The 16,379-nt window shown below is 58.3% G+C and overlaps 1 protein-coding gene across 2 annotated transcripts; it reads left to right on the forward strand.

The window, feature by feature from the left end:
- Window positions 1-830: 830 nt before the first annotated feature.
- INSIG1 (insulin induced gene 1) lies at window positions 831-13,440 on the forward strand. 2 transcript variants are annotated; one of them, XM_042927199.1, is made up of 6 exons: window positions 831-944; window positions 1,333-1,761; window positions 4,063-4,187; window positions 5,630-5,796; window positions 6,143-6,242; window positions 11,618-13,440. In XM_042927199.1, the coding sequence occupies exons 2-6, from the start codon at window positions 1,359-1,361 to the stop codon at window positions 11,645-11,647; spliced, it is 825 nt and encodes a 274-aa protein (XP_042783133.1). In that variant the 5' UTR covers window positions 831-944; window positions 1,333-1,358; the 3' UTR covers window positions 11,648-13,440. The 2 variants fall into 2 exon arrangements, with proteins under 2 accessions (XP_042783133.1, XP_042783132.1); XM_042927198.1 differs by lacking the exon at window positions 11,618-13,440 and having other exon boundaries at window positions 6,143-7,632.
- The last annotated feature ends 2,939 nt before the right edge of the window (window positions 13,441-16,379 follow it).

Genomic DNA, 16,379 nt, shown 5'->3' on the forward strand with positions numbered 1-16,379 from the left:
ACGTTGGCAAGCAGGACACAATCACGTGCGCACCAACGCGGTAAACGAATCTACTCTTCAAGAGGAGAGTCAAGGGTTCAGATTTCCTTTTTTTCTTGAACGGTGGTGGCTTGCTTTCGCCGAGTAAGGAAAGACGAATGAGATTTTTACCATTTGCATTTTCGTAACAGACGTCACGTGGGCCAGAGGTTTGTGGACCGCTCTGCCGCGGGAAGCGGCGATGCACCTTTAACAGCACGCACGCCTGCACACACACACACACACACACACACACACACACACACACGGAGCAGCGCGCCTCCGAGCCCCGGGGCACTGCACGCACCAGTGCACTCGCCGTAAACTAGCAGGTGTGGTGACCAGCCGGCGCCACGGAAGCCGGCCACACGACAGAGGTCGCAGCATCGTCAGGTGACTCGGCAGGTGCATAGCGATCACCTGTTGCCCGCCCAGTGGAGGGGCCAAGTCAGCAGGGGAAGCTCATCAGTGGGCCACGTCTACGTGACGATCGAGGGCCCAGGTTGTTCAACCGAGGGATGCCGCCCACCCGCTCCGGGCCAGCCCGGCTCTTCCCACCCAGGCCCGGCCGGCGAGTCCCCGAAGCCCCTCGGTCCGTCAGCCCATCCGCCCGCCGTCCGCGCTCCCGAGCCAGCGCCGGGCGCGAGGCGGCGGTGGCGTGTGCTGACGTCATATGGGCCGCCCGCCCCCGATTGGCCGCGGCCGCCTCACCAGACCCCGAGCGGACGGGCGCGCGGGCGGGGCGGGGCGCGCGGAGGCCACGCCCCCAAGCGGCGGGCCGGGCAGGGTCATGTGACCCGCGGCCCCGCCACCGTCGCTCGCCTTAAAAGCTACACCGCGCGCCCCGCGCCCGGGGCCCAACTCCAAGCGGTCCGGGCCGTGACCACTTTCCACAGCGAGTCCGCGCGCGGGCGCCCCTCGGACAGGTAGGTGGGGCGCGCTGGGGGTGCCCCAGGGTCGATGCGGGCCGGCGCCGAGCTCGGGTCGGGAGCCGGGGATCCGGGCGCCCCCGGCCCGGCCCCGGGGCGGGGCTGCACCCCTGACCCCTGCGGGCCGGCTCAGTGCCCCCCCTCCGTCCGCCGGCCCCGGGAACTTGGCGCAGCTCGCGGGCGGGGTCCGGGAAACTTTCGGACTGGACGGGCCGGCAGTAGAGGTGCGTGCCCTGCTTCCGCGCAGAGCGGCGCAGCTGCGCCGGACACCTGGCCGCCCCCCTCCCCCGTCCGCGCACCGGCCAGGTGGGCTGAGGGGGGTGGGGGTAGCGTCCCCACCCGGCGGCCGTGAACTTGACGGGGTCCCGCCCCCTCCCCCCTGCAGGAACGCCGGCCGGCGCCCGGGGACCGATGCCCAGGCTGGACGACCACTGCTGGAGCTGTTCCTGTGCTCAGGGCGCCAGGCACCGGAGCCTCCCGCGAGCCGGGCCCGGAGGGCTGGCGGCCAAAGTGGGGGACATGCTCGGCCCCGCGGCGCTGGCGGCCCGCCGCGGCCCGGACCCAGACCCCGCGCCCGCTCGCGGGCCTCGGAGCCCCGGGCCGGGGGGGCGCGGCGCTGGCGGCGGCCCCCCCGGCAGCTGGCACCACCACCTGGTGCAGAGAAGCCTGGTGCTGTTCTCGGTGGGGGTCGTGCTGGCCCTGGTGCTCAACTTGCTGCAGGTGCAGCGGAACGTCACCCTGTTCCCCGAGGAGGTCATCGCCACCATCTTCTCCTCGGCCTGGTGGGTGCCCCCCTGCTGTGGGACGGCGGCCGGTGAGTGGAGCGGGGTGGGAGGGGGGAGGTCCGGGGTGGGGGGGTGGGGGGGGTGGTGGGCGCGCGGGGGCGCCGGGCCGGCCTCCCGCCGACCTGGCCCCGGGGCCGCGCGCGGAGCCCGCCGCCCGCCGGGGATTGGCCGCCGCGGAACTGGTGAGCGGCGCGGCCGGGCTGCCATTGGCCGCGCGCGCCAACACGCTACCCGCGGGCCGCCGAAAACAAACCGTCACGTGGGCCGGCGGGCGGGGCGGGGCGGGGGTCAGGTGCGGGGGCGCCGGGCCGCTGTCAGCTGCGGGCGGGCGCGCGCGCCCGGTGCGCTCCCCCCGGCCGCGCGCGTGGAAAGACACGGCCGATCCGGGCCCAGAAGACCGCTTGGTGCTTCTGTAGTCACGCGGCGCCCGTCGGCCGGCAGACACTCGCCAGGTGCGGGCTGCGGCCTCCGCTGTACCCGCCCCTGCCCTCGGCGCGGCCCGCTCCGGTGCGCAGAGCAAAGGTGCGGCGACGGGGGCGCCCTGCTGCTTGCTTTGCCGCCCGGCAGGCGTTCGCGGTCTGCTCATTACTTTGTATCTTCTGCGCTTCGCTTCGTTCGCGCCTGACAACAGCGCTCTCTGCCGGTGCTCCATTTTACAGATGTGAAAACTGAGTCACAGAGAGGCTAAGCGACCGGGTCTAAGGGCATACAGTACAGAGCAGGGCCACTGCTCACACCTCTGCGTACTGCCTCCCCGCAGTCGGGGTGTGTGTGCGGCGCACTGAGGAAACGCAGCACCTTCTCAGCTCGCGCTCCCTGAAAACCGCCGGAGGGCCCAGGACTGGGAATGGGGAGCTGTGTTCTAGCGAGGACACGTCCCTGGGGGGTACTGCACTTAACTCCGCGGGCACAATGTCTTCATCTTTGTTCGTAGAAAGGTAGGGTCCTGGGACGCCTGCGGGCGCAGTTGGTTAAGTGTCCGACCGACTTGCGCTCAGGTTATGATCTCGAGGTTGGTGACTTCGAGCCCGGCGTCCGGCCCTGCGCTGACAGCTCGGAGCCTGCAGCCTGCTTCTGATTCTGTGTCTCCCTCTGTCTCTGCCCCTACCCTGCTCACACTCTTTCTCCCAAAAATAAATAAACGTTTAAAAAAAAAAAAAAGAAACTTAGGATCCTACTTTGCCTTTCTAAACCTTTAAGTAGCACAGTTATACTATTAATTTTTTTTTTAACGTTTATTTACTTTTGAGACAGAGAGAGACAGCATGAACGGGGGAGGGTCAGAGAGAGGGAGACACAGAATCTGAAACAGGCTCCAGGCTCTGAGCTGTCAGCACAGAGCCTGACGCCGGGCTCGAACTCACGAGCCGTGAGATCATGACCTGAGCCTAAGTCAGACGCTTAACTGACTGAGCCACCCAGGCGCCCACAGCTATACTCTTAAATATCCTTTTTGAGATAGTTACCTAGATACAGATTGCATTTTTCATGCACATTTGGTACAGCAGTTTGTTTGAATCAAAAATTTGATTCTAAAAGTGAAATAGTTTAGTTTAGGCTTTCTTTGCAGTTGCAGCCTCAAGGAATTCCAGGACTACCTGAAACACAATTTCTCTTACTACCCCCCCCCCCTCGTGTGTTTGTACCTATTTCGCTTTTAACCTTCAAAGGTGAGATTAAATTGTAGCGAAATAAGTTACAGAATCATTTGCATTCCAGTTTTCAAATTTCCAAAACTAGACCTTGAGAAAATGTCGAATGAAATTGAAACCCGAGTTTCTGGAACCGAGCCTCTTGTTTCTCGGTTCAAGAGCCTGAAATACTTGCCTCTTTCATAGGACGCCAGGTGGATGTGCTCCCTGGCTTCCAAGCCTCAGCGTTTCAGTGACTTGACGAGCTGAACTTTGTGCCCCACAGTGGCTCGCGTGGGCCTGGGTCCCCACCAGCCCGGTTTGCTTCTGGCCTGGAACCCCACACCCTTCCCCCGTCTAAATTCTCTTTATCCGATCCCATGCTTTAAAATTCCGTGTCTGTAAAAACTCCCTAACTCCTCCCGGCCACAGGAAGCTCTTGTAGTTACGTAACCCTTATCACTTTACACGTGGGAAAAACGAACATGAGGATCCGGGTCCCGTCAGAGCCAGTGTGATCCTTTTGTTCTCAAGGACAACAAAAATGTAAAGTTAGTCTTAATTAAAATACTGTATTCTGTAGCACATACGTTTTCTAGGGAAAGAACTGATTTGAATAATACGTTAACAAGCGCCACGTGGAAATCCTATCACCTTGAAGCTGGCACAGTCTAATGCTGTTTTGTTTCGTTTTAACAGCTGTTGTCGGCTTGCTGTACCCGTGCATCGACAGTCACCTTGGGGAACCCCACAAGTTCAAGAGAGAGTGGGCCAGCGTAATGCGCTGCGTAGCGGTTTTCGTCGGCATCAACCACGCCAGTGCTGTATCCTTCGGTGGCTGTGCCGGGTCCAGAGCATTCTCGTGGGTTCCATGTTGCAGCGTTTTGTGACTTTCAACGAGCGTATCTTACTTTATAGGTCACTTGAATGGTCTCCTTCCAGCTATTTTATTTTAAAGCGTGCTGCTTGCTTTATACTTAGCGAGAGTTTTCAGAGTTTTCGAAATGGTGCAGGGAAACTGTCGAAGTAGTACCAGAAGCAGAGTGGACTTCTTTGTTCTGCCTTCTGTCAGACAGAATCTTCTGGATCCTCGCGGTTGGTTTTGTAAATTCCCTCGTAGGTTCCTACCTCGCATCTTCCCTTGTGAAGATCTGGTTTCTGTGGCCCAGTGACCGGTGGCTGGGGGTTCCTCTTCTTGGGGCCACTGCTTCCAGAGGTTGGGGGGAGACCCGTCTCTGCTTCTCTGCCCCCTCCCTGGCCGTGACCATGACGTTTCAGGGACCGAAGTGGTGTTCTCTGGAGTAGGAGCCTTTTTTTTTTTTTTTTTTTAAGTTTATTTACTTATTTTGAAAGAGCGTGTGTGCACGTGGAAGCGGGGGGTGGGGGGTGGGGGCAGAGAGAGAATCCCAGGCAGGCTCTGTGCTGTCGCACGAGGCTCAGTCTCACACACCGTGAGATCAGGACTTGGCTGAAATCAAAGTCAGACGCTTAACCGACCGAGCTCCCCGGGTGCCCCCGGAGTAGGGTCCCTAACGGAAGGTCCCCAAACTTCCAGAGTCCACGGGTGGAGTATGTTGCACAGACTTATGTTATGTGTCTGTTGTTCAGTGCATTTTTCAGGAAGATAGGCCATCGAGTACCAGGTCTCAGAAATTTGGGGTTTCTTTAGGAAGCCTGGGTCCTATCTTGAAATTTCAGAGAAAGGTACTTTAGAGTTACTGATTCTTAAATCTGCTCTACCTGTATTTTCTTGAAACGAGTTTCAGGAAGGGGTGTCACAGGCTAGCTTAGCTCTGACAAATCTGTGTTTTCACCACTTGATCAGCAGTGTTGTGACGAAAGGCAGCTAGCTGTGTCTCCATCAGGCGGAAGTGTGATTCTGCTGCCAACCGATGAGGTGTCTTTGAGGCGCCACGAGGGAAGAGTGTTTGCTCCGTTCAAATTGCTAATAAAAACGAAAAACAGAATAGCGCCTCCAGGTGGCTTACCAGCAAAATACGTTGTTTTGTGCTCAGAATGCCGGCAGCCGCGGCGTTCAGAAAGTTTCCGGGTAGAATTATGGGTTTAACCCAGTGATCAGAGAAGGTCCGTCCTCTTGTATCCAGCAGATCTGGACACAGCCTGGGCAGGACTGTCGGATGGAGAATCTCATGCTACGTGATGAAAACGCAGACGCGTGTGGGATCTGCAGGGGGTTGTTGTTGTTGGCTTGTATTTGACGGCCTTAAACGTCGTCGCTGAAGTTTCCTTAGCCCCGCGCCTCCAGAAACTGGATTTTGCCAATAACGTGCAGCTCTCCTTGACGTTAGCAGCCCTGTCTCTGGGCCTGTGGTGGACGTTCGACCGGTCGAGAAGCGGCCTCGGGCTTGGGATCACCATCGCCTTCCTGGCCACGCTGATCACTCAGCTGCTGGTGTATAACGGCGTCTATCAGTAAGCACGGGCTCCCGACTCCGCCTTTGTCCGCGAGCTGTCACCTGACTCCCACGAAAAACACCCGCCGGCTGGGCGGTCCGGTTGTATGCGCACACGTGGTGTCGATTCAGGCAGGAGAGTCTCAAAAATGCCGCTGGTTGTTGATGCACACGTTAAAAACGTGCCGTCTAACCTGGGGGGAAACGTAGCAGTCACGGCAAGCACAGCATCCCGACGTGACCCTCCCACGGCGTGGCGCATCGCGTCGCGTGCCTCCCCGGTGAAGACAGTCCACCCGGAGGCGAGCCCGACTCGGGGAGGCCGAGTGCCCGGAGACAGGTCTCCTCCTCTGTTCTTTCTGCAGGTACACGTCCCCGGATTTCCTCTACATCCGCTCCTGGCTGCCCTGTATATTTTTCTCAGGAGGCGTCACCGTGGGCAACATAGGACGCCAGCTGGCTATGGTACGTGAAGCAATCAGCTCTGCTCGCCTGCTGCAATCGCTTTATGTAACACAGTGTGATTTGTGTTGACAAATGTCTGCTTGGGACTCAAGAACAACAGTTACTGAGAACAGCACACTCTTAAACAAAAGTAGCTAACGGTCCCGAGACAGTTCCTCGCTACGTGAAGCCTCAGGGATCTGTAAACGCGTGATGAGCCAGGAAGTAACCAGGGTTCCCGGGCAGCCTGTCCTGTTACAGGCTGTCCGGTGACAGTTCTGAGCTCTCCATGGAAAGTGGCAGAGGAAAGTTACTGAGATGGTAACGTGAGTGGTTGGAAATGAGCCCCTCGCTGACGCCGCGGAGACCCCGCGCCCGGGTCGGGGCCTGGCCCAGCAAACACTGCCCTTCCCGGGACAGGTGGCCCCGGGGCGGCGTGGGGGGTGCCCCGCGTCGCCGGAGACCTCCCCCTCCCCCCCACCACCGGGTAGATGGACTCCCCCAGCACGGAGCCGTGTCCTGAGAGCCGGAAAGGCAAGTGAAGTCGGGAATAATTATGGCAGTTCTATTCCGTAGTTAAAAGTTTGCATTTGAACACTTTAATAAGAGGAAATCAACTTTGGGCACGTGAGCGTTCCTTGGCGTTGACTTAGACTCTGGGGCTTAAATAGAATGAACTGAAGGAAACCATGGAGACTTCTGAGGGCCATTGCCCTCAGAGATAAACCCTGGGGCTTGCTCAGAAAACCTATCTCAGTCCCTCACATGCCATTTTTAAAACAAGGCATTTATTAGTGCTGATACTCACCAGTGGGAGCTGAGTCTAAAGGCTACTTGGCTGGTTCACAAAAATAGAACTAATTTCAAAAAGATAGAATGTGTAGCATGTCCCGCTGGTTCCTGAGTCCATCGTCCCGCCCTCTACCGCTGGAGGTTCTGTGGATCCCGCCCCAGAACGAGAACTCGATTAAAATACCGTTTCTGGCACCCGCAGTGAGGATCAGAGGATTTGACGTGTGTGTGTGTGTGTGTGTGTGTGTGTGTGTGTGTGTGTGTGTGTAGATGTACCTATAGATTTACATCTAGATTTTTGAGTGATTTCTGTACTCAACATGGGGCTCGAACTCACAACCCCGAGATCAAGAGTCCCACGCGCCACCTGCTGGGCCAGCCAGGTGCCCCTTGACTGGGTCCTGTTAACACTGGCCGCAGCCCCACGTCAGACCTGTGCCCTGGCTCCCTCCCCTCCCAGCCCCCCTGGCTGCTCTCCCCAGGAGACCCGGGCAGGTCCACCTGTGCTTGTGCCGGTTCAGTCCGGTAGCTTCCGTAGAGAACCCCTAATAGGGCTTCCAGGACAAAACCGTCCTCAGCCAGGGTGACCCTTCACAAAATTAAAATTTAATAACATTCAGCGAATTGTCGTTATTTGAGGCCGACGGGCCGACGGTGTTCCGTGTGCACGAAGACGTTTTTGAACCAGGTTCAGGACGTGAGCGCGTCTTGGGTAGAGGCGGGGGCTTCACACGTGCGCGAGTTGCAAGCGGCTGGAAACGGTGGGAGGAAACTTCTTGCAAAGGAGTCGCGCAAATCGTTACCTGTGAAAATACTACCGCTTGGAGACTGTCTCCGTAAACGATCCTGGGTGGGCCCCTCCGGTCATTTTGGTGCAAATTTGGAAATTAAGTACAGGTTGTCCGGATGAGTGTAAGACATGTTCCTGTCTTACGGCGAAACGAGGAAGGGCCACGATCCCTTCCCTCCCGGGTCATCAAATCTCCGCGCCCACCCCGCTCGCTCGCTGTTTTTTCCACCAGTGAGAACGTAAGTCCTTCCCGCTGGGTCCCGCCCGCAAGGAGGGTGAGCCGAGACCTCGGGAGCGCGGGGCTCCCTTCCCCGGGACCAGTGGCACCCCGGCTGCCACCCGCTGATATGGCTCCAGGGCAGGGGCTCAGCCTGGTCCTCGTCCTGTGGGTTTTCAGAGAGCAGGGGGCCGGAATTGTGGGCCCTCTACCCTGGGGGGCAGCACCCCCCCCGGAGTTGGGGGATGGGGAGAGCGGGGTATGCGATCGGTTAGACGTGGCGGCTTCTGGAGAGAACCGCACGCGGCCTTTACAGTGCGATTTTTCTGGTCGTGAAAGTTACGACACGAATGTGACTGTCGTGGTCGGCCCCAGGCGAGGAGGTGTGCAGGGACCCGTCCCACGGTCTGTGGAGCACGCCGTGCGTGCGGTCGCGGAGAAGCCTGGTCGCGGCGGCTCCTGGAGACCAGTCGGCTTACTCGGGGCACGACCGTGGCGTGAGGCCGCCGTGGACGTGGAAGGCAGGGTCCTCCCCCCACCGCCCCAGGTCTTTCGGCGGGTCCCTGCGTTCCGATTCTCTTGGCCTCCACCCCTAGAGGTGTGTGTGCCAGCCCCTCCCGAAAGCAGCGCATCGTCTACGTTGGTGCTCGGGGAAGGGCCTCCGCTCTCCAGCGGCCGGTGCCGTGCGCCCCTGAGCCCGGCAGCCCGCGCCGTCCACTCTGTACCAGGGCGCTGCCCTCTGTGCCCTCTCGGGGGGCACACAGACGGCCTGCCGAGCTCACGCTGCCACAGCATCAACAAGAGAAGCGCGTGAGGCCAAAATTGTGTTCTTTGTGGGATTGGTTTCGGGGGTGTCAGAAATCGAATGGTCTCAGGCTGCGTCAGGACCAAAGGGTGAGGTGCGCGCTCCGAATAAACGTTTCCCCGCCTCGCTGTGTTTTCACGGGGCCTCCTTTCTCGGGGGGCTTCTCCCCCCGACCCCCACCCACCCCCCGGCACTGGCAGGAGGTGGTCCCCATGGGCTGGAGGCATCGAGGGCCTGCAGGTGCCTCCCGCGGCCCAGCCCCGATTCTGTGGCGCCCAGGGCAGCACGCTCTGTCGAGTGAGCCCCCCGGCCGCCCCCAGGGCAGCGCTGAGGCCCGCGCACCCCAACAGCCTGGGGGAGACGGCCCCATTCTGCAGGTCTGTGTGTTGGGGTCCCAGAGTGGTGAACCTTGGAGCTTTGCTCTTACCACTCTTGTGGCGTCTTGAAAGGTGACACTGTGACAGGGTGGGCCCTTGCTGGAAGCTTCATCATCGAGGACACAACCACCTTTAAAAGGACAAGCTAAAAGAGGTGCTTTAAAGAGAGAGGGTACTTGCACCTACGACTTTCATTATTCTCTCTCCAAAGAAATGAAAAAGTAACAGCCTTCTGTAAAAACAGGCCTACTCTTTGCTCAAAATTCGAAAACTCGTTTCCGCCCTTCAAACCCAGGAAGCTGCTCGATGTGTCAGGGGTGGGACCGGACCGGCCCCGTCCTTGGGCCCTGCCCGCAGCTCGGTCGAGCTGTCTCTTTCCCACAGGCCTTTGCACTCGAGCTGTTTGTGTGAAAAATGAACCCGGCCTGGTATTTTAGGGGCGGCATCTAAGAAGGAACTCCACCAAGTGGGGCTTTCGTGAGGGATGTGCCTCGAGTGAGGAACATGAAGACGGGGGCCGTGCTCAGGCCAGCGCTGCCCACACCTGACCCAGTGTCACCGGGGGCGCCTGCCCTGTGCATCCCTGCCCCGACTCCATCTGGGTTCTAGAATCCTCTTCTGTCCTTCCCCGCGGCCCCCTCCCTGAGGAAGAAACGTAATTACCACTAGGATGGCCACGTCCACAAGCCACAGGTGGGCTCTGCTTGCGGTTCAGTGGTTCGCGTGGCTTTTTCTACGTGGTATTTGTTGTCAGCCCAGCGTTGAAAAGGGAATGATGAGTCTGTAGCATAATTTTATAGAAATGCCTACTTATCGCTTCAGGTTTTTTAAAAAGCTAAGGCTTCAAACGGCTTCCGGTAGATGCCTGCTTGCCGCCGGGCTGCCCCGGCCGCGGGCGTTGAACTTGCCTTTCCTGTTTGTGATTGACCCGATCAGCTGCAACACGGATCACGCCGGGGTTCTCTTCGAGGGTGAATTAGCACTCGCTGTGCACGGGTGTGCATTTTCGTTGTCGGCTGATTTCACCTTTTATGACAACAGTTTGAAGCAGGACCTGGTGTTAGCCCATTTTAAAGATGGGGAAACGGAGGCTCGGGAAGGTTAACAGCTCGCCCGGTGGGCGCAGGGGTGTGAGGCGGGCTGGGCGGGAGTACGCGCCACACCGCCCTTCTTGCTTCTTGCGCGCTGCTCGCCTCTGCCGGCAGCCCTCCCCGTGGCTCTTCTGTGGGGCGGGGCCCCTCCCGCCCCCGGACACGCTGTTCTCGGGTCGCGCGAGTGCGGTGCCCGGCCCAGGCTGACCCGTTCCCTCTCGCCAGCGGTCACTTGTGTTCGTACAGAAATGCCAGACCTAATTTTAGTCTCCCGTGGGCCGTGGACTCCAGGCCTGTTCTCTGCGTGTCTCGGCAGGAGCATGGGCCTCCTCCCAGCGCATGGTGGGTCAGCCCCGGGTTCCCGTGGGTGACGTTTGTTCGGGACTGTCCTCGTGTCTGTGGTTGTCAGTTCGTGATGCTTTCGGGTGACCAGTTGTGAACGGAAGTCGTGCTTCCCTAGGGGAGGAATGAGCACCCCAGAACCCCTGGCGGCCTCCACACCCCCACGGCACTCCCCCGGGTCCGGATACACGCAAGGTCTCAACCTTTTGTAGTTGACTCGTAATGGTCAGCCCTGCGGTCTGGTTGCCAGACGGGGAGGCCGGCGGGCACCCCACACTCAGGGCAAGAAGTGTTCGCTGCGGGTGTTCCGTGCCCGTCGATAGCTTTGTGGCCTCAGGAACGGCATCGGCCCTGCTCGTCCATCAGCGGGACGCCCGTCCTCCAGGGAGGAGTCCCCGGCAGGGCCTGGGGGGCGGTGGGCACCTATGGGTGAGGGTCCCGTGAGGAAGTGGGGTGTAGAGTGTTTCTGTGTCGAGGGAGGCAGAGTCGTCACTCTGCGTCCTAAAGCAACACCTGTTTCGGGCCCCTGTCTCCCCAGGCGGCGGAGGGGAGAGGTGCAGCGGAGAAGCGGGGGTCCGTGCAGGTGGGGGGTAGAGACCCCCTCACGGGAGCAGACCCATCCTGCACAGAACAGCATGCTCCCTTAGACCTCAGGGAGCCACAGCCCCCGGGCCCCGTCCCACCGGGGCCCGTCCCACCACCGGCCGCCTCCCTGCGGGTGTGGGTTTGGTCTCCACCCGCACAGCAGCTTCACTGAGGGCTGTCCACGCCCGTGTCAACTGACAGTCCCTGATCTGCCAGGTGGGACGGGTAGCTCCCGGCCGGGGGCAGTGAGGAGGGCCCGGGCCGCTGTCTCCCACACTTCCGTCGCCATCACCTCCTGCGTCAAGGCGGTTTCTCTTGGCCTCTCAGGGTCCACGCGGGGCTCCCTGCAGTGTGCCTGCACGCGGTGCTGACCAGTGGCCACTCTTTCTCCACACAGGGTGTTCCCGAGAAGCCACACAGCGACTGAGTCTCAAAAGCCACTGACGAAAAGCACGATTTGGGAAGAAAACCTGTGACCTTGGATTGTGACAAAGATGATCTTTCTCCTCCGTGATCTGTTTAGATTGGGTGACTGTCCCCGTGACTCCCGGAAAAAGAAGTCCCCTGTTCCAGAGCGGCAAGCGAGGGGAACCGCCGATCTCCAAGCGGACCTGCGCCACACGCCCGTGCCTGCGTCCGCTCCGACGGGGCGGGGGTTCAGGCAGGCACGGCTTCCCGAGTATTCGATCTCATTTATGTTATTAAAAGCAAGTTGCCATATTTCAAAGCCTTGAACTAAAGCCCCATTACCAGCTCTTGGTTTCGTATCCGTGCCCACGAGGGATAGCTTGCTGGTGCTTTAACAAAGGTGAAGTGTGGTCTGATAGGAATCGTATTTATCCAAGAGATTTTTTTTTTAAATAGGGTTGTGTAAAAAGAGAAGCGGCCGGGAGGCCCGCTCCCGCGGTCGCGGCGCGGAGACCCTTCGCGCCCTCGTTCCCCCCGCGGAGCCCTGTGTAGACAATCTCACCGAGCGCAGAAGGCAGCGAAGGCCGCGGCTCTGCACTGCGACCTGCTGGAATTCTCACCTCCGTGTTTGCGAAGTTTCATCCCAGATCCACAGTCCTCTAAGAGGGAACGCCCGTCTGCCGTGTGTTTCGGTCCTGGCCAGAATTGTCTGTCGTTTCTTTAGTCCTCCAGAGCAGAGATGACGATTTTTCCGCAGCCCTATGGAATTTGCAATCTGTGATTGCCTTGTAAAAAGGACCGTGCACATATCACCACGTTGAACATTTGGTGTTTCTAAATACTCAAAGATCTCGGCGAGCACAACGTATTCACTTAATGGCATAGACCATAGTAGACCCGCTTGGCGAGGGTTGGGTCTCACACTTCAAGTGCAATGTATCTGAAAACCAATCTGAGCCTTGTATTCTCTTAAATATTTATTTTCTTTTTTTTAACGTATGAGATGTTAAAGAGGGATTCTCCATTTCAGTGCTGCATGGAGGCAAAATTCAGCAATAATTTCTTTCAGTTATGAAGTCACTCTGTTGTGCCCTCCACTGAGCCCTGGTCCTTTGAAATACTCCAGTTTTGTGGGTTTAGTAGACTTGTAATTTTTACTGACAAATTTACCTTTTTTGTATTTTGCAATTTAAATGTTTTTGTTTTAAATTTTTTGTGACGCGATTTCATGAAGAGACTCCTTTTGACTAGACGCAGGCAGTCGGCAGGACGGGGGTCGGCGCCCCTGGCGCCTGTGGCCACGTGTGCTTGGCCTCATCCGCGCGATGGGTTTGTGGTTCCTTTGTTCTGCGAAAAATGCCTTAGAGTAAATTTTAGGTGGCTGTGTAGCTGATTTGTTTTCAAGGAATTTTGTCTAAAAGAAAACGGGGTCATTCCGCACCTCGAAACGACCCCTACGCGTTTTCTGAAAAACCGGAAGTTATTAGGTGAAGGCAGTAATTGAATCTTTAAAATATACTTGATCATGTACAAACAATAAGTATTTTTTTTCTCTTAAACTGGAAGTAAATCTCTGTTAGAAATAATGTAGCCAAAAAAATGTGAATCCGAAGAATTTTTTTGCCAATACTTTATAGCAAGTATATGAACCAAAGTGATTTGAGTTTGTAAAAATGTAAAATACTATGAACAAAATTTGCACTATCTGAGATATGGACATCTGGTGAGGTTCACATTCGCACTAAGTTTTCAGCGTTGTGTTCTTTTTCCATTCGTTTGTTACTTTTATTAAAGGTTCAAAACCAACCATCATATTTATGAGTTTTTCTTCAAAGGCGAGGGGGGCTTCTCTGTAGGATGTTAGAAGGTGAAATGGAGAAGTGTTGTATAGCTCTTCAAATTTGACTGCATTTCTGTACAGCCTCTTGGGAAAACCCCACTTGAGTGTATTTTCTGTCACGGTGGAAGGCGACGGGCGGTAGTGGCCATGTTCACACACACACACACCCCACCCCCCCGCCCCTTGCCCTCCTCCCAGACGCAGGGAAAGCCAGGCACCTGCTGTGCCTTCCTCTGCCCTCTCCCAGGAGCGCTGTGCACGGTCTTGGGGTGACAGGGCCCCTTCTCCCCATTCAGATGGGTGTCCAAGGGCCTCTGGGCTCCCAGCAGACAGAGCCCAGGAAGAAGGGGAACGTGCTGAGTGCCCACCAGCATGGCAGGCCTGTCCCTCCCCACAGAGACTCAAAATGCTGCCTGAGTCCCAATTCATGTGGCTCCAACATGGGATCGGCCACACCGACCCCGTCCATACCTGTGTTTGAGGGGAAGTCCGGGGAGTGTGGCGCTTCCTGGACCATCTATCTGGTCGACAAGGGAGGAACTCTGTCGTCCCATTTCATTACGGGCCAGGCACCCAGTCACGCAGATTCCTCGTCCCCACTGTCGGAGGCCCGAGCAAGGCTGAGTGCGGGAACCCGGGACGGGCACGAAGGTGCTGTGTTTACTCAGCTGGTTTTCAGAGTCACCTATAACCTCACGTAAAGAGTGTTTCTGGAGATTGAAGACCGGCACCCGACTCAAGTCACCCAGTGTCCCGGCACCGCCCTGGCCTTGAATTCCAGGCACCCCCACCACCGTGCTGGTAAAAAGGGAAGGGGACCGACTTAAATCTAAACCTGTCTTTTCTCTTTCGTGTGTTACGATAGACCTAACAACACTCGCTGTACGAGAGTTTCAGCTTTTGTCTTTATATTGTGAACTGTTAATAAGGACATTACAATTCGGCTCCAATATATATTATGGGCTAAGACTCTGGCCCACTCCCCACGAAACTACCACCAGGCTTGCCCTTGAAAAGGAGGTGGGTTGATGCGCAATAAATTGGCCACAGGAGGGATTTCCTGTTGATCCCTGAGTACCGCCAAAATATGTAGAGAAAGACACATGAAACGTATCCAATCCTAACCCCTAATCCTGGTGCTCTGTGGACTTTCTTCATGAGATTCACGCCGGAGAGATTTACCTGAGCATTTCTAGAAACACCTGCGAGTGCTGGGCATGAGGTCGGCTGGAAAGAACAAGTGGGCAGAGTGCTGCGGGGGCGGGGTCCCGCCGGACTCCTGATTTTGAAGACTAAATGGCCCACGTGACAAGGGGTATTTCTTTTTTTTTTTAATGTTTGTTTTTGAGAGAGAGAGAGAGAGTGTGTGTGTGTGTGAGTGGGGGAGGGACAGAGAGAGAGGGAGACACGGAATCCCAAGCAGGCTCCGGGCTCCGAGCTGTCAGCACAGAGCCCGACGTGGGGGCTTGAATTCACGGACCGTGAGATCATGACCTGAGCCCAAGTCAGATGCTCAACCGACTGAGCCGCCCAGGTGCCCCGACAAGTGGTATTTCTTTACCATGTCCGTTTACAGGACACTGAATTTGGCGAAGTGTTTTGGCACCTGTTTTCCTAGTTCGCCACGGTGCCTTGTTCCTTCCGACGCACGTTCTCAAGTTCAGGAGCACCGGGAAGACACACGCCCAGTCCACGCCAGGAGTCGTCTCGCTGTGTCTCTGAGAAGCCGTCCGTGTGCGGTTGTGCGGTTTGGCGTTTTCATCCTTCAGACCGCGGCCAGCGTCGCCCTCTTCCCGCAGCACATCCGTCCCTGGAGCTCCTGGGGCCGCAGGGCCCTGTCCTCGCCAGCCGTGAGCCCTCCAGGGGGAGGCTGCCCCGCCGTCCTGTTCCGCGCCTGGCCTGGCCTCGGACACGCGGCCGGAGGAATGTCGAGTCAACGAATTCATTCACTCGCTCGGGCCTCCGTCAGCCCACGCGCCGCCGTGCCCGGCCCTTCCCGCGTGGCCTCGCCAACCTGCCCACGCCATCCTGAACTCGCTGGGGTTTCGGTGGCGCTTCCACGAGGGCTCCTCCGAGGCAAGCGGTCACGTCTGCGTGACGAAACGTTGGCTCGCCGCCCTGGGCCGCCGTGTTGCCGCACGCCCCACGTCAGCGAGGGTGGCGGCACCGCGGGTGATTCTTCCGGCACCGGGCCGGGCTGCGCTGGGCCGTCCACGCCGCCGGCCTCCGCCAGCCACAGCCGGCTGCCCTGGCCGGATCGAATGCGGGGCAGCCGTGGCTGCTGACTGAAAGTCGTTAGAGCCCGGAGCCCCCCTTCCCTCCGCTAACCGCACCCCTGCCCGTCCCCCGTGCACACGGACACCCTTACGACTGGCCTTTCCTGGGCTCCACGCTGTGAGCTTTGGCTCCCGGGAGGCCCGAGGCTGCCCTTCACGTCGTGCCTCGCTGGCCATCTGCCTGCTTTCGTGCCTGCCCTCGTTCTCCCACACGTGGGCCCGGTGCCCCCCGCCAGCCTGAGCAGCTGGCATCACTAGCCCCCGAGTTTCCTGTCAGTCAGTCACCTTTGTTGCAAAGACCCAAGGAGGGCAGGGCAGGTGTGGGGCTAAGCTGGGAGAAAGCTCTCTGGGTGAGGAGAGCGGCTGTGCCCCTAATGAGCGGCTTCCTCCCTGACTCCTGGTTCCTGCAGCCGGCCTGGGGGGGGGGGGGGGGGGTGCGGAGGGAGGGGTGCGAGCCCTGCTCAGACAGCCTGCTGGAATCAATAGCCCTCCACAAGTCCGGCCGGTCGGGCCGGTTCTGGGGTTTGCGTCCTCCCGCTCCATCACACGTCACTATCCGTCTCCCTCGGACGCCCCGCCAGCTGGCCGAGCCGTCTGGAAAAAGGTCAGCATGCCAACAAGTCACGGGAAAGATC

This window comes from Panthera leo, chromosome A2 (genome assembly GCF_018350215.1).
Source record: "Panthera leo isolate Ple1 chromosome A2, P.leo_Ple1_pat1.1, whole genome shotgun sequence".
Lineage (NCBI taxonomy): Eukaryota > Metazoa > Chordata > Mammalia > Carnivora > Felidae > Panthera > Panthera leo.

Excerpts from the sequence above, each read along its gene's own strand:
- INSIG1 (XM_042927198.1), top strand. The coding sequence starts at position 1,359 with ATGCCCAGGCTGGACGACCACTGCTGGAGCTGTTCCTGTGCTCAGGGC. Across the intron at positions 1,762-4,062 it reads CTGCTGTGGGACGGCGGCCG|CTGTTGTCGGCTTGCTGTAC; the intron begins GTGAGTGGAGCG and ends TCGTTTTAACAG. Across the intron at positions 4,188-5,629 it reads GCATCAACCACGCCAGTGCT|AAACTGGATTTTGCCAATAA; the intron begins GTATCCTTCGGT and ends CCGCGCCTCCAG.